Source organism: Barbatula barbatula (genome assembly GCF_947034865.1).
Source record: "Barbatula barbatula genome assembly, chromosome: 7".
NCBI classification, from domain to species: Eukaryota; Metazoa; Chordata; class Actinopteri; order Cypriniformes; family Nemacheilidae; genus Barbatula; species Barbatula barbatula.
Window position 1 is genome coordinate 22,259,007 of NC_136770.1, and position 25,753 is coordinate 22,284,759.

General features: G+C 37.2%; 2 protein-coding genes across 3 annotated transcripts; one reads left to right on the top strand and one right to left on the bottom strand.

Annotated features, from left to right (window-relative positions):
• Nucleotides 1–14,169: 14,169 nt before the first annotated feature.
• LOC306896408 (uncharacterized protein) lies at nucleotides 14,170–18,088 on the bottom strand. Its single transcript, XM_079460375.1, has 3 exons — nucleotides 17,201–18,088; nucleotides 15,429–15,747; nucleotides 14,170–15,292 (listed from the first exon to the last, which is right to left on the bottom strand). Exons 1-3 carry the CDS (start codon nucleotides 17,640–17,642, stop codon nucleotides 14,989–14,991), a joined length of 1,065 nt encoding a protein of 354 aa, XP_079316501.1. The 5' UTR covers nucleotides 17,643–18,088; the 3' UTR covers nucleotides 14,170–14,988.
• On the top strand, nucleotides 17,011–24,690 carry pigu (phosphatidylinositol glycan anchor biosynthesis, class U). 2 transcript variants are annotated; one of them, XM_079460374.1, is made up of 12 exons: nucleotides 17,011–17,095; nucleotides 19,547–19,611; nucleotides 19,711–19,770; nucleotides 19,896–19,958; nucleotides 20,075–20,184; nucleotides 20,279–20,379; nucleotides 20,768–20,865; nucleotides 21,293–21,447; nucleotides 21,662–21,805; nucleotides 22,085–22,209; nucleotides 22,414–22,556; nucleotides 23,105–24,690. In XM_079460374.1, the coding sequence occupies exons 3-12, from the start codon at nucleotides 19,741–19,743 to the stop codon at nucleotides 23,216–23,218; spliced, it is 1,083 nt and encodes a 360-aa protein (XP_079316500.1). In that variant the 5' UTR covers nucleotides 17,011–17,095; nucleotides 19,547–19,611; nucleotides 19,711–19,740; the 3' UTR covers nucleotides 23,219–24,690. The 2 variants fall into 2 exon arrangements, with proteins under 2 accessions (XP_079316500.1, XP_079316499.1); XM_079460373.1 differs by lacking the exon at nucleotides 17,011–17,095 and adding an exon at nucleotides 18,680–18,932.
• Nucleotides 24,691–25,753: the final 1,063 nt, after the last annotated feature.

Consider the following 25,753-nt stretch of genomic DNA (forward strand, 5'->3'; position numbering starts at 1 on the left):
ATCTTTTCTTTAGCGTGTTGGGAACATCTCTCGCTCGGTCAGTAGATTTAATTGGGCAGCTCAAAGCCTGCTGGCCGAGATGGAAGATTAAGGGGAGATCCCAAAATGTATGAGCTAATAATATTTCAGTATTTTGCAGCCGAGTTATACTGGAGGGAAAAGTGTTTTTTAATCACTGTGAACCTGGACTTGATGTTGAGAAGGTCGATACGTTTCCTGAAAAAGCAAGAGGGCGAGATTGCTCCGCGGTCTTAAATTCATGCATTATACATACATACTATGTTTGAACTTATCGATTAAAATCTACAAGTCTGGAATCTTCAACAGCATCCAAATGCAGTGCAAAAGTTTGTTTTATTGATATTAATTCTATACGACATTTCCAAATGTGACTTTTACTGCTACGATTTTTCACGATACAGACATCGTGCACTTTGTAAAAGTATCTCTAAGTTTTAAAGAAATGTCGGCTTGTTGCGAAGTGCTGTACCATCAAGGGTTTATTGGCCGTATGAAAAAGCTTTTATTCTATTGTATTCCCAATTATATTTCGTCTGCCTTGCGTTTGAGTTTAGCTTTTTATAACACAAAGCCTGTTGTTTACAGTGCAGATCTCTGAGTGATTTTAATTTTCACTCTCTGCGCTAGTGGCCCAACAACCTTCAAAACTCCTCTAGAACTTCATTTTAATTCCTCCCGCACACACTGTCCTAACGTGCTCTCCTTCATTAAATACACTAGACAGCACAACAGGAAATTGTGGCCGTACAGATTTTTGAGCGACATGGAAGACCAGAATAGGCCTGAAGGTCAGTTTATTGGGATATTATTAGTGTGAGACTAACAAATCGTTCTCGGGTTCCTTCAATCATTTTCTTTTTTTCATCATCTCAGGACTAACATCGATCTCATTTGAACATTGAAGATTAAAGAAGCAGTTCACCCCAAAAAAAATTATTTCACATCTTATCATTTCTTGTGCATCCTGCTCTCCCGTCATTCAAAACACATCTGCCTTGTTTTTAAATCCGTGGATCACAAACGAATATTTTCTTTTCTTACATCGATCTGGTTAAAAGTGACCAGAACAATCATACCCAACATACATGGACTGCTTTTTATCTACAATGCCTGACACCCTTCACTTAACATTCTTTCAAGAATCATATTTGTGTTTCACAGAAAAAAAAACAAATGGGGTTGAAACAAAATGGGGATAAGTAAACCCTGACATAGAAAATAATAGGAATGTACCGGAAAAAATAATTCAATTTTCAATGAATATGTATAAGTGCTTGTAATAATAATATACTTTTTAATATATGAAAAGCAGCAATCTTATTCAAGATACATATAATATATTAACAATGTATTACTCGATGTTTTTGAATATAGACGGCTTCATCGGACGCACACGGTTATCGGTCTGTCTAGTGGCTTGTAATATTACAATTTATTTTAGATTTAATTCATATCAATATGAATTTATATTTTATTGTATATTAATTGTATTCAATTAAATGAAAACTACTAAACAGTTATTTATTCTTTGCAGAGGTCTAACGGAGTTAAGTTTGGGCCACATATTGTTTGTTTATGTCGTTGCCGATGAAACTATCTATATTTTAAATGATTTAATATTGACAGTTAACGTACAGGAATACTGTATTTTTTGCATAAGGGAAACTTTCTTTTCTCCATGAACCAATCCGACATGACCAACGGCCTCAAGTTTGACAAACTCAAGGACAACGTCTCTGTTCTTGCATCGTACAAAGTTTGAGTGTTTGACCAACTTTCAAGTCTCAGCGGACAACAAAACCCAACTTCCAATTCAATTAACTGCCTCCGTCGCCTTTAAGCTTCACAAAGACGTTCGCAAACAGCTGCAATTATGAGAGAAGTTTTGTGTAATGAGCACAATCTCCATATGAGCAGTCACCATCATCCACGATAGATTACACAATGGCGAAACTTATAAAAACTCATTTGCCTAGCGTCGACGGGTTCGAGGGATGTTAGGTCCTCTGTTCCGGGGCAGCTCCCTATTGATTCCACTGCTTAACTTCACATGGAAACATGGCTCCCACCCATGACTTCTCTTTCAATTAAAAGCGCTCAAACAACGTCTCTCCCCGCAGGCCCCTTTAATGAGAACACTAATGTGTGTAAAACCAGCTTCACCTCTGCATTGGGGAACCGCCTTGCTGGCCTTTTAATACCAACGTATGTGTGGTTGAGCGGTTTGGGACCCCCTGCTGTTTGACAAGAGTGGGCTTCCGGAACGAAGACCGCGGATGGATCCGGAGGGCCGCGTTTCAAGTGAGCTGTGAAGATGACCCAACGACTCCATTCATTAGATCTAACAAGATTAAAGGAAATACATTTTTTTTATTTACTTTTATATTTATTTACTCACCCTTTAAATCTGAATATTGCTGTTTTTGGTGGAAATAAGAATTTTCGAAGAATCTTACATTTAGTCATTTAGCAGACGCTTTTATCCAAAGAGACTTACAAAGAGTTCGGGGAGCAATAAGCAATATGTCATACAACGAGCAATAGTACAATAGGTGCTAATACAAAGTTACTAGTTTCAACAAAAGCTTGACCATTACCAGTGTATGTTTTTTTTTCTTTTTTTTCTCATTTGTCTGTCAAGTATTCGCCGAAGAAGTATGTTTTAAGTAGATTTTTGAAGGTTGTGAGAGATGTGGTTGACCGGACCGCATTGGGAAGAATGTTCCACCAGGAAGGTGTTGCGAAGGAGAAAGTTCTAAATCGGATGTTTCAGATTGTTCTAAATCTGTATAAATTTCTTTGTTCTACTAAAAACAGAGAAAGATATTTGGAAGAATGTTACTAACCGAACAGATCTCATACCACATTTTCTGCCATAAAGGGGAAACAAATGCTATATGGGAGTCAATGGTGGCTGAGATCTGTTTGGTATGACTTGTCGTGTCAGAAAGACTAGTTGAGAATTACTACTATTGTGTAAAATACAATTTTGGCCACAAATGACGTAACATGATAGCTTTTTGACTTTTTGACTCAAAAGTTATTATTCACAGATACCCTATTAAAATGTATGGTATAACATTCAACAGGTCAAAAGGACATTAAGTTGAGTAAATATTGACGAAACTGTCATTTTGGGGTCCGTTAAGCAGTCAAGGTCTGGTAAACGCTGGAGAAGGTTTATTCAGTGTGAAACTTGAGCGAAGGCTGAAACCCATTACTCATCTCATGAACTGCATGAATCAATTTTGATGCACTACCTTGGACATAATTTAATGATTGTGTGATCAATAGTCATAATCTTATGTGCACATTAAGAGTCTATCATTTCAAAAAGCACCCACACGAACGAGGCCTGGACCATAATGTCTGATAACACCCTCAGAGGCAGACTGACGCTTCTTTTCATAAGTGCTGACTCTGACGGTTAATATATTTTTGATTCAATCACCGAGTGGCAGAATAAAGCGAATTATGGAGGACTTGATGAGCGCTTCCCAAAAGACCAAAATTAGATTTCAATTTTGCAAAGAAATGGATAAATATATTAAACGGATATCTGCAAGAGGAAGAAATGCATTGGACAAAGGAGGTAAATAGCTAAAAAATGAGATGTTTTTTCTTTCTTTTTATCTAGCCTCTCCTGGTCATTCATTGGTCAGAAACACAGATATAATTTGGCCAAAGCAATAATGCTTGTACTGGCTGGGAAACTTAATATAAGATTTCTTTTATAGAGCCAAAGCGTTTGCAACATGTCTCTGTGTAATAAACAGGCATAAAACAAAGTATTTCACAGTCAAAACAATTACACGCTTCAACTTTAACACAACCTTAAACCGTTCAATTCAATTGAGTGCCACTATCCAACCATAAAATTCTAAATATATTTATATAGTATGGATTTTATAACGGTCAGATAATATTAAGACTTCAAAAAGCAACATCACATTTTTTGTAGCCAGGTCAGGATTTCAGTATGTAAGCAGTCATTGCCATGGGGATAAGGATTTTAACAATGTGAATCATTTATGTGGTCCAATACCGATATGTCTAAAACAACATAGCAATGAGAAGTTTGTCATCTTGTGCATGTGCGTGCACGCTCTCAAACTCACAAACATAATTTGTCTAATTTCAGGTCAATATTTGCGAGACGATGTCAATAGCCAGAACAATGCAGAATGATTGCCTGTCAACTATAGAAAGAAAGTCAACTGACAAGAATACCAATTTCTCGAACTTTTCTGGATAAAAATTTATGAAATAATCTTGGCAATCAGGCTCTGCATGTCAAACCCCACACAAAGAACCTGAGAGTTAATTTTCACTCTGAATGGAGTGTTAAATCATACATTGTCCGTGTCACAAAAACAGCTTTCTTTCGTCTCGGCAAAATTGCTGGGGTAAAATTTATGGGATTAATTCAAGAACTCTTGCCTTTTTGCTATGAAATTATTACACTGCAGACGTTTAAACCAATTGCAAATAACTCGTTTTTGTTCGTGTCTGGTACAGTAGGTCCTATTTAGGTCCACACAAGATGCTTAAAAGGTACATTTTGAGTTATAAAAGGCACGGATGGTCCACATCATGAACGTTTCAATTCAAAATAGTACACAATGACGCAAAACGCTGTCCTTACATACATCTCGCTTAGCCCGCAGTACGACACCCCAAAGCCTACGCGCATAGAAAGCGAAGCATTTGTCTCCATTTCGCCCCAAACATTACCTCGAACCCTTTGGGGAGACGAGGCAGGAGAAGTGCACAAGTGTAATATAAGAGGAGATGAAAAATAAATAGCATTTTTATATGATTTTCTCCCGCTCCATATCAGTTTGATAAAAGTGGTGCAATGGGATGCTATGAGAGGATTCTGTTGCGAAAGGTATTGGGAGGGCAGAGAAATCATTTTCTCTTTCTCTGGCCACTCAGCATTGATCTGTGCTAGTGAAATCATCTCTCGGCTGTTATTAAATCATCATCGCAGTGCGGTGCACCGCATACACACACGTACACACAAACACAAAGCTGTGCTATAGGCTACTACAAAGACAATACTTTTCTGGTTTCGTGTTTTTCTGCTGGTAGACTTGAAGGTAATCTTATATACTAATTCTAAAAAAGATCCAGTAGTCTTATCAACCTTAAAAGAAGGAAAAGGTTAGATTTATTGGAAAAACAGAGTATTTTTGCCTGGAAAGTCTCCATATAACCAGCATAGATCATCTCAGCAACTCAACTGTTCGTGTAGTTCTCATCCCAGGACTCAATTGTGTAACCTTTTGGCCCGTCAGATCACGCTTTCCACACTCATACATTAGCATTCAATGTCTGTATCCAATTCAAATTTGGTTGCAATAAAAAAGCCCAAGGGTGCACAAAACTCTCAGAATAACAATAGGGTTGTGGTGGGTCCTGACCCAAAACTAGGAGAGCAGGGGAAAAGGATGCTTACATGCTGAATCTGTGCATGGCTAGAGATGACACGGGTCGTGTCCAATCAAATGCCTTTATTTTTGCCAAAATTAATTTCCAACTTGGTAGCAGCTAGTGAACTAAAGATTTTAACATGGACAGGTTCACCCATTCTTGTAACCCAGCAGCTACAGTAAACTACAAGGTTAAAGGAAACATGACCCAGACAACATGGGTAAAATATGGGTTCGGTTGCAACAAGGAGGAGAAATTCTGTAATCTTAGCACCCGTGTTATCTCTTACATCACTGAACATACTTTTTCTAAAATAAATTCACACCAGGTGTTGCATGTATTTGTGCAATAAATGTAATCTATTCTCCATAATATAATGCATTTCTGCCAAATGGCAAAAATATGTATATCAAATACTGTTATTTAATAATATAATTTGGTATATTAAATGGTTTTAAGGTTGAATATATTTACAAAAAATAAGCCTTGTATGGTGTTCATGTTTTGCATTACATGTTTTTTAAATCAGTACAGCCAAATGATGCTAAAATAGTTTACGGATGTTTACCGTTATCCAAATTACAAGAAACTTAGACAACGTACAGTGTATGATTAATATTTGTCTTTTTCCTTTGATGAATAAAAGCATTTATGAATAAAGTAGCCCTAGTGCAGTTTTGGCCGACAAATATAAACAAGAAAATCTATGGCGTGGGTGAAAAGATTAAATGTAAATGTCTGATTGAATAATTAAATTTTTACTCTGAAAACAGGTCCCATTGGTCCAAGCTCCACAAAGGTTTAGTAAAAATAAAAGTAAAAACTGAAAATATACTGGGAATTTTCTACCAATAATTAGCCAATATTTGTAACAATTAAGGCAACAAAATTCACAAATACAGCTGTAAAAAAGCCACATTCTGTTTTGATTTATATTATGACATGTTATGTATTATAAGTATTTTATTTACAGCGTGTAACATTTTAAGCTACACAAACTGATGGGGCAAAGTTCGTCCGGTCCGTTCACCCATAAATTAAAGTCATTATTTACAGTTTTGTTATTAAGTGTTTTGTTTTCCACATCCTTCAAAACAACCTCCCTGAAAGCACCGCTAAAGATCTGGAAATCTGAAAAACATTATCTGATAATGTTTCCTCAATCTGACATAATCAATCTGGTAAACGTCTTAGAAAGGCAGTTTTACATACATTCTAAATCATGAACATGAATCTATACGACATCTGACAGGAGACATCTCAGAGATGTATTGCACCTGAGCAAAACAAAAATAGATGTCTTGCAAATGTACATCCAGACATCAAACTGACGTCGCCCAGATGTATGTGGGCTATCAGGGTTGAGGGTGACTACGTTATGACAGAATCTTTGGTTGAACTATCCCTTTAACTCATTAAAGCCAAAAGAAATTATAGTTTTTACAGCCACAAAAGTTAAATCTACAAAGGCTGAGGATTACAGGAATTAACAGGTGGTTTTAAGAGGGAACTGGTCACAGATTCAGCTAGCCTGACTAAACCACTGAAGGTGATCTGATCCCGTCCTTAATTATAAATAGCACGGCTCAACATCTGCAACCAATTGGCTTCTGTTGTATCAAAGCAGACTAGATGCTCGTGTGTTCACTCTACATTTAGATGATACGCAAAAGGAGCTTGCAAAGGTAGCTAATCCAGCACTAATGCTAATCCCCACCGTGCGAAACAGGTGCTTAAACCTCTCCTGCCATTCCTGCGGGACAAGACACATCTCCTGTTGCCTGAAGTAAAGGGACTTCTAACAAAACGTCTGAAAGACCTGAGAAAGGCTTGCGAAAATATATAAAATCCCTCCTCGGGTAAAAAGCCAGTTTTGACAGTTAGCGCTAAAAGAACAGACTTTGTCGTGGAACTTTCGAGATGGATTTGGAGATGAAAGGTGAATGCCAAGATGGGGCATTTTGTATCCGAGCAAACATGTTTTCCACAGAAGCAATCACAACAAGGATTTACGAGGTATTCGACCCTTTGATCTTCGCTATTGTCAATAATATGCCCGGAAGAGGGCGTTGAAATGGCAACCGTGATTCACCGATTCATTATGTCACAGGTCAGGTAAGGATAGCACTGTAAAAGCCGTGCGAAGCATTTGAGCTTTCAGAAACCTGCTCTTCGAAATCCCCCTTTAGTTCTCGCTCGCTGTGAAAAGTCTCTTCATCAATAAATAAGGGCGAATGAGACACACACGGGCAACCACCTCCGTAGCTAAGCAGATAATGGATTAACCGATTATCCCATCTGAGCTGTGCTACTGTGGCTTAGACGACTTCACAGTTCATCAACATCGGGCCAAGTCAAGACGTCGTCTAAAACGACAATGACAAATCAACTTCAACCTCACACTGAATTGCTCATAAACGTTAGCGTTGGCTAGGAAGAGTATGCATTCGATAAACAAAATTAGGACAGTAGGTAACGTCAAACGTCTTTAAGTTTGAAACATAAAATGGCACGTTCAGGCTATAGCTACAAGACTCAGTTCATGAATTGTCAAAGCAATAATAGATTCACTCCTTAATTGGAAAACGGGGCCTACCAATAATGAGGTAAAAGTGTTAAATAAACGTATCATTTACGATGATGCATTCCACTTTTATGATGTCATTTAACACATTTTTATAAGTCCATGCATTCCCTGGGCTTCGAACCCGTGACCTTGTGAGCGCCAGCAGAGCAACCAAAACACTGACATCCAACATTTCGCTAATCTCAAAAGTGAACATGTTAACATTGGCAGCCTTGTGACGACACAAACAGACAATCTCCCACATTTAAAAGAGTCTGATAACTAACAACACAATAGATATTGCCGTTGTAAAGGTTGAACCCCCCCAACATCAGACTCTGTTCAAATCAGTGTGGCTGTCGCTCCACATGAGCCTGCCAATGCCCGTCCTCGAGGGAAGAACCTCGACATGGGTTTGCTCACTATTCATCTGCCTTGCTACCCCCTGGCGGTACTGGGCATGCTAAGCCCAGAACGAGCAAACAGAACATTATCTCGGATCCACGGATCACAGCCTAGCACAAAAGCCTTGGGAGCAGCGGGGAGGATATGGAAGCGTGTGGCCAGGGGGCAGTGTGTGGGGCAGTCAGTCGGTTTCCAAGCACCGTGCTTTATGGCATATCTCTGCTTGATACGGTCTCTGCTTAATGTATAGACATGTATGTGTGAGTGCCACTGAGGTTGATAACATAAGACTGAGATTATACTTAAATGATTAAATTAAAAGTTAAATGCTGCTTATTGAACACATTATTTAATGGAGCTTACTAGTGCATCATTATTCATTATTAGTAATTTAACTTATGCGTATAAATCATCCTGCACCGCTCAGGCAGGAATGAAATAAAATGATCTTTCTAAACTATCAGAAGAAGCCTACACCTGGCAGCTAATAATGTGGGGGAAAACTCATAGATTTATATTGAGAGAGGTATTCGAGCCTTGTCTCAAAGGGCCATTAATGGCAATGGCTACATGCTACAACGTGTTAGCAACTGCCTAGCAACGCCCTGCCAACACCAACATCTTTTAAAAGTCTATTCTTTATTGTAATAAAACCTATTTTGTAATTTTGCGACAAGTTGTTATATAAATTATAAAACATGATGAAAATTATAATTTCACCTGCGTCTAAGCAGCTAACATCACTAAAGCCACGCGAACCTGTTTAGCCCACCGGAAGTGAAAAGTATTGTAACGGTTTTGTTTAGAAGCGTTCCAATGCGTTGCTTCTAAACTCTTGCAAATAGTTAATGCAGAAATCTATTGCAAGTTCACGTTACAGGTCAAAAATCTGAATATGAAGCGTTACCATCGTGACGGATTCAAAAAAGCCTCGACAGAAGCGGGTGAAGGGGGTCTGATTCCCCTCTGAATATAGAGTCCGCCGTGGTCCGCTTAAATCTGGTGTTCAAATCGATATCATTCTGAAGTAAATCAAAGTTTGATATTAATATAAATCGTGTTGAAGCAAGAAACATTATTACAATCAAATTTTAATGCCTTGTGAATTTTATCCTTAAAAATAAATGCTTATATTCAGTGTGATTATTCTCTCTTTCTCTATTAAATAATACACATTGTATATGCTATAATGTAAATTATATAAATTACATTTACATTTATTCATTTTATCCAAAGTGACTTACAAATGAGAAACAAACATTCATTAAAATAATTTAATCAGTCACAGGAATTCATTACTATTGTATATTAGGCGTACACATAAATGTGGGTGTTTGCGCATGCGTGTCTGTGTTAATCTATTATTAATAAAATCATATTTTCTTCTTTCTCTGATTCTTCAGTTTAATATGTTAATATAGGAACTTGCTGCCTAACAGAATATACTGCAGTCTATTTTTAAGGCATTGCTCAGTCACCAAAACGAAATATATTTACAAATAAAAGTGACACTTTCTCCTCCACACTCATGCAAGATGTAAATTGTAAGAGTGCATCGCCTTCAACCGAATGGAATGCATTCTCACAAATACCCATTGCTATCAAAATAAAGAACGTTTCCACTATAAGATCAACCATTTTTGTGCAGGCAAAGGTGACAACGCATGCATAACTCATGCATCATAATTTGCAAAGTTAAATCTTTGTTTATGCCCAGATGACAAAATCTGTGCGCATAAAAAGTTTTAGAGTCGTTTCAAGTTTTCAAGCAGCTCTCCTGGGTGTGAAATTACTGCAGTGAAAATTGTATTTTACTAGTCCGATATGATTCAGCATCAACAATAAGGAAATAGGCCTGTTTATTTTATAGCGTCTTTGTAAATTCAGATCAATAATGCAGACTGTTTCATTTTTTTCCTGTTCTCTTTATGGCATTCTAAACATATTTTTCTCTCAATCCCAGTTTGTTCATAAGCTATGCATGAAAGATATCGCTCTTCGATACTGTAACAATGCAATTAATATGACTGATCACACAGATCCCAAATCATGACCTTGGAAAACCAAAGGATAGAATGTGCATATATGTGCTGCCAAACAGAGATATACAGGGAATGAGTGGAATAACCCAGCATTACACATTGGGAGAAACATAAGAGATATTTTGAGAAACGTATAAATGGTTTTGTGTCCAACGCTCTTCCAAATTTCTACTTTTCTGTTCTGCAGGAGAAAGAACTTTTTTGAATGACATGAGTAATGAGTATGAGCAACATCTGACATATATGCTGAAAACATTGAAAACAAGAAATGAAGCATGTGAAGCATCATTCAGTATATTGGAGACGGTGTCCTCTAGTGGTAGGGTGCTATAACTAGTCACAAAGATGATCTATATTTATTACCTTTTGCAATAATGGCTAATCTTTTAACACAACCTGACATCCCGGCAAGATTCTCCTGACAACAATATGACAAACCTGGTTATAATTTTCTCTTTTATTGTCCGAATCAGCTTTTGTCAGGTAAACCGGGGCATATAAAGCCAGAGAGAGTTTATAGAAGATCATGGCTGAGTTATTGCTTTTATTATCAGATACCAGAATCGAGCGATTGATTTTCACAAAGTCTTAAACAGTTGAAGTAATGCCATTTAATTGGTGCAAACTTTCGACTGCTGCTGTTAAAAAGTTAAAAAAGCACATTTTCCAAACTCATTGACAAAATAATAAAGGTTCAATTCTTTTTGAATGAAAACCGAGGCACATATTCAGCATAACCCAGATTATAGCATACTTACTCATTTTTACGCCTCGTGCTCTACCCCAGGTCAACACAAATCATATACTCACTACCTGTTTTTTTCTTTCAGACTTCATATTGTATGATCCTGCATGAGGACCAAATGAGTGATTGGATTAGACCTGTGAAAAAGAAGTTCTGAGATAGAGGCTAATCGATACGTTACAGTGTTTAATCTCTAAGAAGCAGATGAGGGAAAAATGAACGCGATAGAATCAATCTATAAAGCGTCTCAGATCTAATGAACTGTCCTTCAGCTCCTATCCATCTCTTCTTTAGTGTCAGATATGGAGTTCACAGGGTGCATTCATTTGAAGCCACTGGGATGCAATTGTGATGAATGTTTTCTTGTCTTACTAACTAAGGCACATGGTGTCAAGACCTGCCGGCTTCAATCGAGAAACCAGTCTGCTGTAAAAATATAATGGTGCATTCTAAACAAAAAATTGGGTTTTTTTCATAGTTGGGTAAAATATGGACTAACCCAACCATTAGTTGAAATGAACCTAGAAAATGCCATATCACTCATATTTCTAAAATATATTTATACGTATATATGTGCGTTTGTGTATTTATACATGCATATAAAGATACATGCCACATTCAATAGTTTGATAACCATGCAGGTGCAGGTTAGCCTAAAATAAGATGTAGCCTTCTGTTTTTTTGGGTTTTACATTTAGCAGAATTCTTGGCAACGTGTTCTTGAAGCTCAATTGCTGGACAATTGTGTTAACACGACAAATGTTGTGTGTTTGTTTCTCAGTAAACACACATAATGAAAATCTATATCTTGAATGCATTGAAGTCACTTTGGATAGAAACATCAGCCGAATGCACAAATGTAACATGCTTTCATCATAAATATGATATACATTGGCAAAGAAAGTGGGGGTTCAGAATCAATATAAACAGAAAAAGATAGAGAATATCTCACCATCGGTAGCTTACTTTGCAGATGTAAATGTACCCAAAGCAGGTAGCCTGTGACAGTTTTAACTTGCGGTTATAGTGGAATTGTCAAGACTGTTCTAAATACAGGATGGCCTTTCGGATGGCAAAGCCTTACCTTGAGATGACAGGGCTTGTCACAACCCTGTGACAACACGGGAATAGAAAAAAAACAAAATTAACGTAACGTACAAGAATAGCACTCATTATAATGGGACGCCCCACCACATGTCAACGCCTCTGTCTGTTGGGGGACTGGACACGCCGCTGACAAGGGGGTCTTGCATATTTTCGAACTTGTTTACAGTTATTGTTGGTGCTCAGGTCTTGCAAAGTTTCATTGACGGTTGACTCAGCGCTCAGCGGTTATATTTGGGCTGTTGAGTGTCACAAAGAAACAGCGTGGATATCATCCCAACGCGTAGAGTCGCAAAGCCACATAAAGCTGACAGATAAGCATAGCCTGTATGCTGCCTTTTACTGACGATCTGCAGAGAAAACAGTCGACATCTCAACCGTCCGTCAAGCCTGCCCGGGTTATACGCAGAGTTCAGTGCAAGGAAAAACTGACACATGAATAATATACAGAAAGGTGGACAGACAGGATTTATTGGATAAAGTGTGATTTTTATTGCCTGTTAAATTCTTTAACGTTAAATGTGCAAACACCTATAAACTATTCATAGGTTGATGTGCCCATACAGAATAGCTTTGAAGTGCTATTAAAATAATTGTTTGGACATTATGACCAGGTTCACCCTAATATGAAAGTTTAGTACTTAACATTAATTAATGCATTAGCTGACAATATATGATAATTCTACATCACTAATTCTTCTTCGTTGATGTTAATTTCAGCATTTACTTATGCATATACTGTACAAAATAAAATGTAAATGTTAACATTGGTGGATGCACAATGAACTAACATGACTGACAATAACGCGAACAAAGATTAATCAATGCTGAAAAACTGTATTGCTTATTGTAAGTTTATAGGATCTAATGCATTAAACAAATACAACCCAAAAGTGTATAGTAAAAAGTATAACACCTTTTGCACCCACATAAACAAACCAGACATTGGATTTTCAAGCACATTTTAAACACACCCCAAATAAAAGGCAAGCAAACTTAAATTCCCTGTAAACAGATTTCTGCGTCATAAATCGACAAGCTCACAAACATTTATTTAACTGAAAGAACATCAGAAATCTGCACACCACAGCAGATGCTGGAAATCTAGGCTTAAAGGGATACTTCACCCAAAAAAATTTATTCTGTCATCATTTACTCACCTACGACCAAATCTCTATACATTTCTATGTTCTGATGAACACAGAGAAAGATATTTAGAAGAATGCTTATAACCAAAGAGATTTTGCCCCCCATTGACTCCCACAGTAGGAAAAAATACTTACACAATAGAAGACTGAAGAAACAGTTCTGGGGCACTTTTGACTATACCATTGTATTTTATCCTACGACGGTAGTCAATGGGGGCAAAACCCAGAATAAAGTGTTTATCGGAACAAAGAAATGTATACAGATTTGAAACAACTCGAATGTGAGTAAATAATGACAGAGTTTTCATTTTTGGGTGAAGTATGAAGTGAAGGCTGACATTTCGCCCAGAAGGGAAGTGTTAAGTGTAATCCCACTCAGCAAGACCCCAAGAACAACTGCCTGACAGAAACTCATGCTCATTATACTTGACATTTCCCATCAGCTATACGCCTCTCATTGCAAACTCAAACAAGTGAGAATACTTACAAGCTTCTTATATATCCATTCGGAAATATTTAATAATTCATTTGTGATGTTAAAGAAACAAGAGATAAAATCAACAAATAAACGGTGTATTCATCAATAAACTATTCTGAGATATGAGAATGTATTATAAAACTCTCTTTAAATCATTATATTAAGCTTGTTTGACGACAAATTTGATTAAATCATAAAAGTAATCCGTTTGAGTTCACTGAAATTGGTTCACTCTTTTATTTACCTGTACAAAAAATATCAAAGTGCAAGTAATGAAAAAGAAAAGCCAGTACGCCATCTCACGCTGTTTCAAAACAAGAACGCCGAACAAACACAGAGTGGTTCTACCTTATAAATTCAATCTCTACCTGTTATAAGAAAAGCAGGGGGGAATAAAAGAGAGAGATATTATTAAAAACATTTGAGGAGAAAATTTATTAGAGCTATAGCACGAGCTTAGACCACTCAGAAAACATCCTTTGATTCTCTTCTAAATAATGATGATGAACGGCTAATGTTTTTAATTCAAGTAAAGCAATGATAACAGACAGCATGCATGAGAGAACATAAGAAACAAACATTTTATTTAAAGTGATCCAAGTGAACAAGGATATTCCAGGCGTTGGAATTTAATAAAGCGCAGTTTCAAGTCTACACTGTTTAATGAAACATGTATTAACAGTTACACTGTAAGTTTATTAATGAAGATTTTATGTTGACGGCAAGGACAGCATTGCGATAAAAAAAGCATACTTCTTTGTCATAAAACTAACAAAGCATCGCTTTAGCAGCTGAAGGGGTCCTCGAGAATAAATGTATGGATATTTATGAATGTACAGGCAAGGGTTTTTATTAGCCTATACTCTCGAATTTGTGACAGCAGTATAAAAAGAAATGTACCATCTTGCCATCTACTGGTCAAAGTATGCAACATTCCATTACACATTTGAGTAACATAGGCAGCGTTTAAACGCACAGTAACATTATACAATTGACACAGTCAAAACAACTAAAATGTTTCATTTGAAAACGTTTTAATATGGTTAAGACTTGTCATTCTGTCCCTGATCTCTGGCCATCTTGTCTTTCAGGTGCTTGATTTTGAGTGTATAATACTCTTCCTGTAGCTGCAACACTTTTTCCTGTCTGCGGAGCACAGACACCTGTAGATCTGTCTTTTCTGTCGATTGTGTGGGTTGGGGCGAAAGAGGCAGTGTGATATTTGATTGGTCGTCGTTTGTACATTTCACAGTGGCAACGTCTACGATGACAGGGATCTCAGAAGGAAGGTATTTCTCCTCCTCCTCTTCCTCTTGTGAGATCGCACTTTCGTTTTCAGTTTCCATTCTGTCAGAGGACAAAATAAAAGAGTTAATTATGAGAATATTGTCTTTTTGGGGTCAGCTATCTTCGTCGTGACAGTAAATAAATACCGCAGGATCATACGAGTTTGTAAAAAATACAACAGAGGCACAAGACCTACCCCGGCGAGTCGTATGGTGCCGTGTAGCTAGTGCTTGCGAAAGAAGAGGACCCCTGGTTGTAATGAGCATGTTTGTGGTAAGGCCCAGATGTAGGCCGGGACGGGTGGTGTATGAATTCCTTTAAGAGGTTCCCTTGGAACTCCATCATTTCCTTCCACATAGACATCAGACTTGCCCTTTCTTCCTTCTGCTCCTCCCTGGCTTCTCTACGCAACCGTTCCTCATAATCTCTCTCGTCCTGGATATGGAAAGCTTCTTCATCTCCTATGAATTCAGCAATGTGGCCTTTTTTTGCCTTTTTCCTTGGAGGCTCAGTAACTAAAAGTACAACACATGACATCCGGTTATAGACATCATTGCACAGCTTCCGTTTTTAATGACAAATAAACCAGACCAAATATTTGCGTGACTTCCTCAATCATTCAGAATCACACCGTTACAAGTCTGCATGGAAGTTCTAAGCTGTATTTACTTAAATTGGACTGAAAAGACAACTATCCATCTTCAATACATAGATGAAAGAAAACAACATTTTAAGGTTTTCGGTACAGGTACAAGTATGAACAACCATAATAACAACCAGAACAACATTTCTTTAAGTAGTCAGGGTTTATACCAGTGGGATTTATTGTTAAGTTAATTATGAAGTTAATATTCTTTGGTTCACATCCATCAACTCAACGCATTTTAAGTAGAGACTATGGTTGCAAAGGGGATGTCCCATAAATGATTGGAAACTTTCCAGGTTGAAGTCAAGCTGGGAAATTTTGGAAAAATTCCAAGTTGGGAACTTCATGGAAATTTGCAGGATTTAACTGGACATTTGTGGGAATTTATACAAACTGTTTCATATACAAATAAATATAAACATTTTCTTCGCTTGTCATAAGCAGACATGCATGCAAACTAATACACACTTAAATGTCATTTATTTGACACGATACATTGAACTCGAATCAGCTTTGAATCTTTCAGTCTGTCATTAATCGTCTAAATCTGAATCATTGAATGGAAGCAGAAGAAGTCTTGCCTGCTGGTGTTGCTGTTTTTAAGCTCTGGGGAAACTCTGGGCACTTGAATATATGCTTCTACATCTTTGTGACATTCTTAACATAGCTATTTCCACAATATTTGCAAATGTACATAGCCTTTCCTTCTACACTGGCTGAGATGAAATGTATCCACACATCAGACAACGGACGTGGCATTGTTCTGTGGAATAAGATTAGACAAAAAGAAAATGCACACTACCGTTGTAAGCACTCACTCACTTTTCCAATTTTATATGTTTTTATGTTTTAGAATAACATTAAACTCCAATGAAAAACTATGAAATAACACAACAATAGAGACAGAAACACAGCAACAGCCTAAAAATAAGAATATGACAGACTATATGATGTGATAATCTCTTAAATGGCAAGTGAAATTGTGTGAGCTTCATTTTAGTGGCTAGTGTATAAACATATTGAAATGTAGTTTTTGAGAATTAAACTTTAGTGATATAGTAATATAATAAAGACTTACTTGACTGGATGTTTTCCCTAGGCTACTACGGTTCTAAATAATTCTGGAAATGATCTTGTTATGTGATGTAGGAAAACTCCGTGTGTGTAGGGGGCGTGGCCTCAATAACCAAGATGCAAGGGGTTACAGAAAGCGCAGGGTAACATTTCAGAAACTTAAATGACATTTGTTTGTTTTTGAACAACACTGCAATTTAGCAACTTTCCAGTTTATTCCCATGGAAGCTTTCCAAGCAGGGACCCACCTTTAAGCGTGATATCCGTCTCTTCATCATTACTGACCGATACATCGATGTCAGTGGATCTGTTCTCTTCGATGGACGTGCTTTGGGGTTCTTCGAGTTTCACGTTAGCATTAGGCACGGAGGTGTTTGCGGGGCGCCTGGTCCCCCAGATGGACTTGCAAAGATCGTAAAAACTCCAATAAACTCTACCGAGGCCGCTGTTTTTGTGGTGCTCGTGAATTTTCCGAAATTTATTCCTGAGCGTCTTTAGTTTGTTGGTGACCTGCCGGTGGCTTCTGTTTATCCCCTGCGCGCGCAGGAGCCTCGTGATTTCGCCGTAAATGAGAGAATCGCGAACGGTTCCGCTGATCTGCCGACTCAACTCTTCGTTTCCTCGGATGCGGAGCAGCGCTCTCGTCTCGGAGTCCGTCCAGTTTCTTTCCACGTACCTTTCTTCGCTCATTTTGCAACGCAAGAAGGTCGCAGGGTACAGAGGGTTCGTTTACACGCGAGATAACAGATTTCGTCTCCCGCGGCCTTGCGGTATTCGCGTCAGTTTAAAGTCCCTTTAAGGAAAGTCATCGCGTGCTGCTATTTTAGTCAGACGAGACCAAGCCCCGTCTACTTGTATTGGGGAAGATTGGTAACTTTAAAATGGCGAGCTGGGGTCACGGTTAAACGACATATAACATCAAGACTATATAACACTTTGCAAAAACTGTACCAAAATATTTTTTCTTAATCTTAAATTGTGTTAAAAACACGTTTTACCGGCTCGCGCGTGGGTTAAGAGACCCTCCCCCAAACATATGACTCCTCGACGATTGGCTCTTTTTACCGGAAGAGAATTTCATTCGCTGTACTGAGTGTTGCACTTTCCCCGTTCACAGTAATAGGACCGAGTCGTCTTGTCAATATCCACATTCTTTGGTATAAATTCATCATTTTCAATTTCATGAAATCCGATAAAAACGACCATCAGTGTTCAATTTTATTTATATTTCACGATGATATTGTTGCAAAGTAAAAACATTCTAGCACAAAAAAATCTGGTATAGAAAAATAATTAAACTGTAAACCAAACTAATACAATAATAATGATATAAAAATATTATAACAGACAGTGACATACGTGATATATAAAGCGTGTAAGATGGCAGTATTCAAAGTGCACCACGCCAAGAATGACATATTTATAAAGACTAAAATAGCCTAAAAAGGCTTTTTTATTATTTACTCGAAATGATGCCTGTGTTACTAACCAGTTTATTGCCATCTTGCATGCTTCATTATGTGCTGACACGGTGAAATGGCAACACCCCAAAGGAGCTTTAAATGAATAATAACAGCCCACTGTTATTTGTATCATCTTGTAAACCCGTGTTCGACTTAAAATTAATCTTGTAATTTCCCAGTTCAGTCTACTTGTAGAGCTTAAATAAAACGAATAATTATTTTAAAATATAACACACGGGAAGTACTGTAAAATTCACATTTTAAAGCGTTTCCTGTAATTGTAGTCCAACACAGAGCTCTACCACGTTGGAATCAGTGCGCAGGAAAGGACAGCGAACTTCATATCCCGAAGTGCATCGCGACGACAGCTTCTTCCTCGCGACAAAAATGGCGGCTCCTTTAACATTCCTGCTAATAGTGGCTGTTACGATAAGAGCAGTTTTATTCCGATCCAGTTTGGCAGAATTAATTTCGGAGAGGGTCGAGGTTGTGTCGCCTTTGAATGCGTGGAAACGAGGTTTGTTCGTGCATTTTGTGTGCATGGATTTGATGTTTGGTGTTGGTTTGCATTGCAGCTTCATTGCTTGCTAAGCTGTCAAATAAAGACACGCTTTTAAAGACATTGACAACGCGTGATGCTTTTATAGTTTATTCATTTATTGATGGCTGTTAACGATATTACTGTCATTATTTCAACTGATCACAGATATTCAACAGCAACTAATGCTTTGTTGGGCAGATATTGACTCTAGGAAGTCTTAAAGGGATAGTTCACCCAAAAATGAAACTCTGTCATCATTTACTCACCCTCTCGTCATTTCAAACCTGTATGACTTTCTTCATTCTGCAGAACACAAAAGAAGATATTTTGAAGAATGTTGATAACTGAACAGCGGTGGCAGCCATTGACTTCTATTGTATGGACACAAAACCAATGCAAGTGAATGGGGGCCATCGCTGTTTGGTCAACAACAGTTTTCAAAATATCTTCTTTTGTGATTTGCGGAAGAAAGAAACCCATACAGGTTTGTCATTGCAAGAGGTTGAGTGAATGATGACAGAATTTTCAGTGAACAATAACTAACACCCCAATCTTAACGTATACATTTCTCATATTACTTTTTGGATCAGTTGTGGAGGGTCTTGCCTTGTTGGATTTGGGGGTCTCGCCTTACTCAGGAGATGTGTTTCATGAAGTAAGTTTACTCATTTGTCTTACCTTTATATATAATGATAGATTATTTTCAATTGTACTTAAATGTAAGCTGTTGAATATTTATATTTCTTTCTTCCAGACACCCCTTATCATATATTTTTTTCATTTTATGGTCGACTATGCAGAGATCGTTTTCATAGTAAGTACTTTGTTGACATGTCAGTGGTGAATGGTGTGCGACTTTAAATGTCTCATGGTTTAGGTTGATGCTAACAGGACGTATGAGGAAATATTTTGAGATTTGTTTTTCGTTGTTGTCACCAGATAGCAGATGTTATTACAGCAGTGGCTCTCTATCTAGCGATCCAGACTTATAACAAGAATGTAGTAAGTTTTTTTTTGTTGACAATTATTTTGTTTGTTAATACCATTTTTTAGGTTTAAGCAATGCATACGGTATTGTAAATGTTACAATTTTAGTTTTGTGTGTGCGTACTTCAAAGTTTAGGAAACAAAAGTATGCCTTGGAATTGGATCGGTATCCACATGATAGTTTGGAGCTGCTCCGCACTCCCAAGGAGATGTTCCACATTCCTCTCAAGGTTGCCATGTTGTAAGTGAATATTTTTTCTAAAAAAAAGATATAGTATGTATTTTAATAATGTTTCAACAAAGATGTTAAGTTTGGTGTATTGTTTGTCTTGCAGTTATTTGTTAAACCCCTTCACTATTCTGTCTTGTGTGGCCAAGTCGACATGTGGACTGAACAATGCCAATATAGCGCTCTTCATCCTCTGTACGCTTAAAGGTAAGCGCTCCTGAAGTACGTATGACTCACACAGAGTCTGAGCTTGGTCTTGTATTGCATCCCAATTCACTTTCTTCTACAACGCATTATTACTCTAGTGGTGTAAATTTAGGGTCGGCAGTCTTGAGTTATTATGAAGATGTTATACAATACAATAACTATAAAGATAAAGTTTTTAAAATCAAGGTTTATTTTAATTTACAAAGGGTAGCATTTCAAATGTAAAACTTTGGTCGTGTAAGCTTTTAATAAAGATTATCGTCTGTTGTCGCTGTTCTCTGTGTGAAAAGACCTTTATAGTGAAAAGTATTGTTTGTAGATGTTCAGGACATTATCTATTGCCTACAGAATTGTACATGTTCACCAAGTGTTCCCTTTTTTTCTCCAGGTAGTGCCTTGTTGAGCGGGATATTTTTAGCGTTGGCCACGTATCAGTCTATCTATCCTCTGACCCTATTCGCTCCTGCTCTACTGTTTCTCCTTCAGGTGCGTCTAGAATACATAAAAACATCAGTCAAGATAAATGTTAATGTCACAATATCAGATTTTTGCTTCACGATCATTGTGGTCAAAAACATTAACTCTCAGAGAGAGAGAGAGAGAGAGAGAGAGAGAGAGAGAGAGAGAGAGAGAGAGAGAAACCATTATGGCTCATAAGGCAAAATGTTAAACACGTGTTTAATAATTAACAATATCTTGATCTCGATAACCACAGTTATTTATATCATGGTTTGTGTAAATGTGTATCAGTATTGTCCCTTTTTTAAAAATCTATTTCCTGTTTCTGATTCAAGCAATATATATTCTTCCATGCTTTGATTCAAAAGTACTAGAATATGATGCAGGCCATACTTGGACCTGCATCTTTGGGGATATTCATAACCTCATCGTGTCTTGTATCTCTCTCTTTCAGAGGTTGTATATCCCTGTGAATCCGTGGAGGAGCAGTTTCTGGTTCTTTACTTCTCAGTACGTCTTCATATATGTGGGCAGCTTTGTGGTGATCACTGCACTCTCTTTCTTTCTCCTGGGCTCCTGGGATTTCATCCCTTCTGTTTATGGATTCATGTGAGTTTGCACTCATCCCACTCATTACAAGCCTTTCCTGTTTTGATAGACATTGCTAACTAAGCTTTATATACTTTCATTAAAGATTGAAGAGATAACGGTTAAATTGTTGTCGTTTCGATGTGCATTGGTCATATCTTATCGTCACACTGTTTTTAGATGATAATGTTTGAGTTGTGCATTGTATGATTTTGATTGTGTGTTTTCCACACAGTTTGTCTGTTCCAGATCTTACCCCAAACATCGGACTCTTCTGGTATTTCTTCGCAGAGATGTTCGAGCACTTTCGTCTCTTCTTCATCTGCGTCTTCCAGATCAATGTCTTTTTTTACACCATTCCTCTCTCCATCAAACTCAAGTAGGTCCCTAAAACAGCTGGTCATGTGCAGAGATGGAGATGAGAAGGGAAAAGTAATAAACGTTAAATGATCATAGACTGTTTCAAAGCAGTAACATTATTTTGCATGTTTTACTCTAAACAAAGATTTCTCCACAGATTACTATGATAAAATATCACAAATATGGTTGAATGTAAATTTTTGCATGTCATAAACATCAGTTGTTCTTTATTCTGGTATGCGCAAGGACTTTCCTGTAAAGGCATGAGACTCATTTGAATATGTTTGACTGTATACAGGGAGCATCCAGTGTTCCTCATCTTTATGCAGATTGCCATTATCTCCATCTTTAAGTCGTACCCCACAGTGGGAGACGTCGCTCTCTACATGGCATTTCTACCAGCCTGGAATCATCTGTACAGATGTGAGAATTTTTTCATGTGTTGACTGACTATTCGCTTCACATTTGCATTGCAAATGATTAACGTCAGTGTCTTGCGTTTGATAAATTACAGATTTTTTGAGAGATTGGACACTCTGGCATGTTCATAATGAATGCATTTCCAGTTCCTGATTTTCTCTTCTAATATATTATCTGTGCAACATTTCTTCATTTTTTCCCCTCAAGTTTTGAGAAACATCTTTCTGGTGTCATGCGTGCTGCTGGCGTGCTCTGCGCTGTTTCCTGTACTTTGGCATCTCTGGATCTATGCCGGCAGTGCCAACTCCAACTTCTACTATGCCATCACCTTGCTCTTCAATGTTGGACAGGTACATCCTGAATAAAACTTTGGAACTTGTACAGGCAGAGCATCCATTTGGTGTTGGTGTTTAAATGCATTTATTTATTTAACCTACCAAGACTAAATTTTACATAAAATCATGGTGGTACTTGTTTTTAACAATATAACTCACTATCTGTTGATGTTAAGAGGGATTGGCTAAGATAATGTTTTTACCGCTACCTGGCTGACCAATAGCGAGTGGAATAATCAATGTAGGAACAAGGTTTCATTATTCATTAACTTGTATTAGTTTCAGCCAAACAGCGTATTAAGTTCGCCAGTGAAAGAGCTCTTTATCTCAGAGACACGTGCACCTGATTCACAATCTGAGATCATGTTGCTCCTTTTCTGTTAAGATAGTCAAGAATATGTTGTGGAGACAAGAAGTATCTAATAATAATTCATGAGTCAGGAAACTACTCGCAAAACACTTTTTAATTTAGTCTTGTGTATAAAATCTACTTTCACATTCACAGGATATCCTATTAGATTACATAATAAGTTTTTGTGTGTGTTTGTGTATACAACCCACAGATCCTACTGGTGTCGGACTACTTCTACGCATACCTGCGTCGAGAACATCACCTGACTCACGGTCTGTACCTAAAGAAGAAGGATGGAACCGAAGCCACACTGGTGTTGAAATGACCCTCAATCATTGGACTGAGAGACCTCACCCATATCCATTCTTTCTCTTTTCCTCTTTCTTATTTATTTTTTCTTCCCCTCTTCATTTTATCATTATGCTCTTAACTTCTGTCTGCTCCCGCTTTCATGTAGTTCTCCATTATTTTTCTTTTGGACATCTCTTCTGAGTTTTACCTCGTGTTTGGATGTGAGACCAAAGCTGACTTTGACAAAAGTGATTGAGAGACAATTTTTCTTCTATGAACGAAGGAATTATAATGATAGGTGGGTAGAAAGGTTGTAGTTTTTTCTTTTATACAGTGCTTTTGCAGTCCTGGTCAGCAGAGGGCGTTACATGGCAATGCTTACTCGCCCAAACTGACTGACCCTTCAGTCTTCGGAGAGGTTTATCGGACTGTCCAACATGGAGAGTTTATAAACTATGAATAAGTTTTTTGTCAAGTTTCAATTTACCTTTTTTTTGCTTTTATTTTTTTGTTCAAAATGAGGACTTAACCTGCACTGCGATTTAATTTATTCCAACCGTGCCACTGTTTGTGTTAACTGTTTTAATATCTGTCTGGGATTAGAAACTACACGCCTGAACCACACCCGCGGTGAATTCTGGCCTACGCTCCTGGCTAGCTTTTGACCCAGAATGCCACGTGACGAGACATCATGTGATCCAAACAATACACAGCTATTTGATACTCCTCCTTTGTATTCCTTGAATGTTGGAATTTTACATGATCTTTATTGCTTTCAGAATTTTCATTTTCTCAGATAATCTGCCCCTTGACCAGGTAGAAGAATGTAAACATAAGATTATGAGGTCATCTGATCAAAAGTCTAGTATGTTTAAGTTATCACTTAAGTCATAAAGGATGCAGACAGCCAAGGTTTACAAATATTATCTCGTCGGGCGCATTTAAATGCAATATTTTATGTTAACAATAACATAAAGCAAATTAACATTCTTATGTTAAAGAACCAAGTTGTCGTCAATATTGTACTGTATAGTGACCTACAGGTCTACTATTATATATTGACTGGATCTACTGACCTTGATAACATCATTATTTTTAACAGTAATTGTTATTTATCCAAGAATAATGTTGGCTTGGTGAGAGGTACTGTGTTCATGCCTTTGATTTTATTTACACAATAAAGTTAAAAAAAAACATACCTTAGTTTGTCTGTACTAAACTGGACATGTTTTGTTTGGAATGGAGAATGTTATAAAGTGGATTAAGGGCTTATCCTGCTCACATAAGATATGGTGCAGGGATTTTTTTTATTTGAAAAAACATTCTTGAATGAATATTCACTACACTACACTATTACAAAAACGTATTATTAATCCCTTATGCTTCATCCTGGCCCTGTTCCCTATTTGAGCCAAGAGTGAGTTTGGCTGGTTGTCATAACACTGATTTTAAATGATATGTCAATTGTATGATGAAAATGCCAATAAAGAATATTTCTCAGTTGTCTAGTTTTCAGTTCAACCACACATGTTGTCAAGCCTCCAGGAAACTTCTCGACCCGTTTTGCTCTGTTTTTCGGGTGTGTTCCAAGAAGTCTTATGATTTGTTTACTTTAGACAAAAGGCCTTTATTTTCAGCCTTTTACTGTCATGTGTTTTCATGAGAGAAACCAGAAGTGTAATCTGTTCTGTCAGCGGGGATCGTATGTCGAAGAGTTCAAGTGAATAGCATTGCCAAAATCAGATCATCAGAGAAAAGAATACAAGCATTCAGTGAAGTCAAGTTGCTGTGGATCTTTACAAAAGAACTTATCAGTAAAGAAATATAGCTGTCATTGACTAACATACTTTCAAGCTTTGTACGTTTAGATGACAGATTTGTTTTCATGAGTAGGGCGTAGCATTATTACGAGTTTCCAGAATACTGAATGAAATAAAAGCCCTTTAGACTCAGTTTCAATTGCGTTAATGTATTATATACTGTATAATAGGCCAGAGATCTTTAATGGGGTGTTTTTTTTTAATGGAAACAAAGATACAACATTAAAGTATTTATCAACGTTAAAATTCTTTTAAAAGGTTTTTTAATATTTTCAAATGTCAAGATATGTCAAAAATGTCAAATTACAGGGAAATGTCTATATTTATGTAGAAAACATGAAAATCATTTTACATGAGGAAAATAACTTGGACCATCTTTTTCTGGCACCGCAGCTGCCAGAAACTCAGTTTTTTACAGTGAACATATGTAAAATAATGCTACACCCGAAAACTTTTATTATCCCAAACTTGTGTAAATTGAACACAAAGATATTTGGGAAAATTTTATTTCCGGGAGACCATTGACTATCATAGTAGAACAAACTTAAATGGTTGTCAAAGGTGCCCTTGAACTATTTGATTTCCTATATTCTTTCAAATATCTAATTTTGTGTTCAACAGAAAATAAAATAAATGTGAGATTTTGTTTTCCTTGTATGAAAGTCAATGATGTCCCAGAAAGGTCAGTTGCTAACGTTTTCCCAAACATGTCTCTTTGTGTTCATCAGAACAAATAGATTTGTACAGGT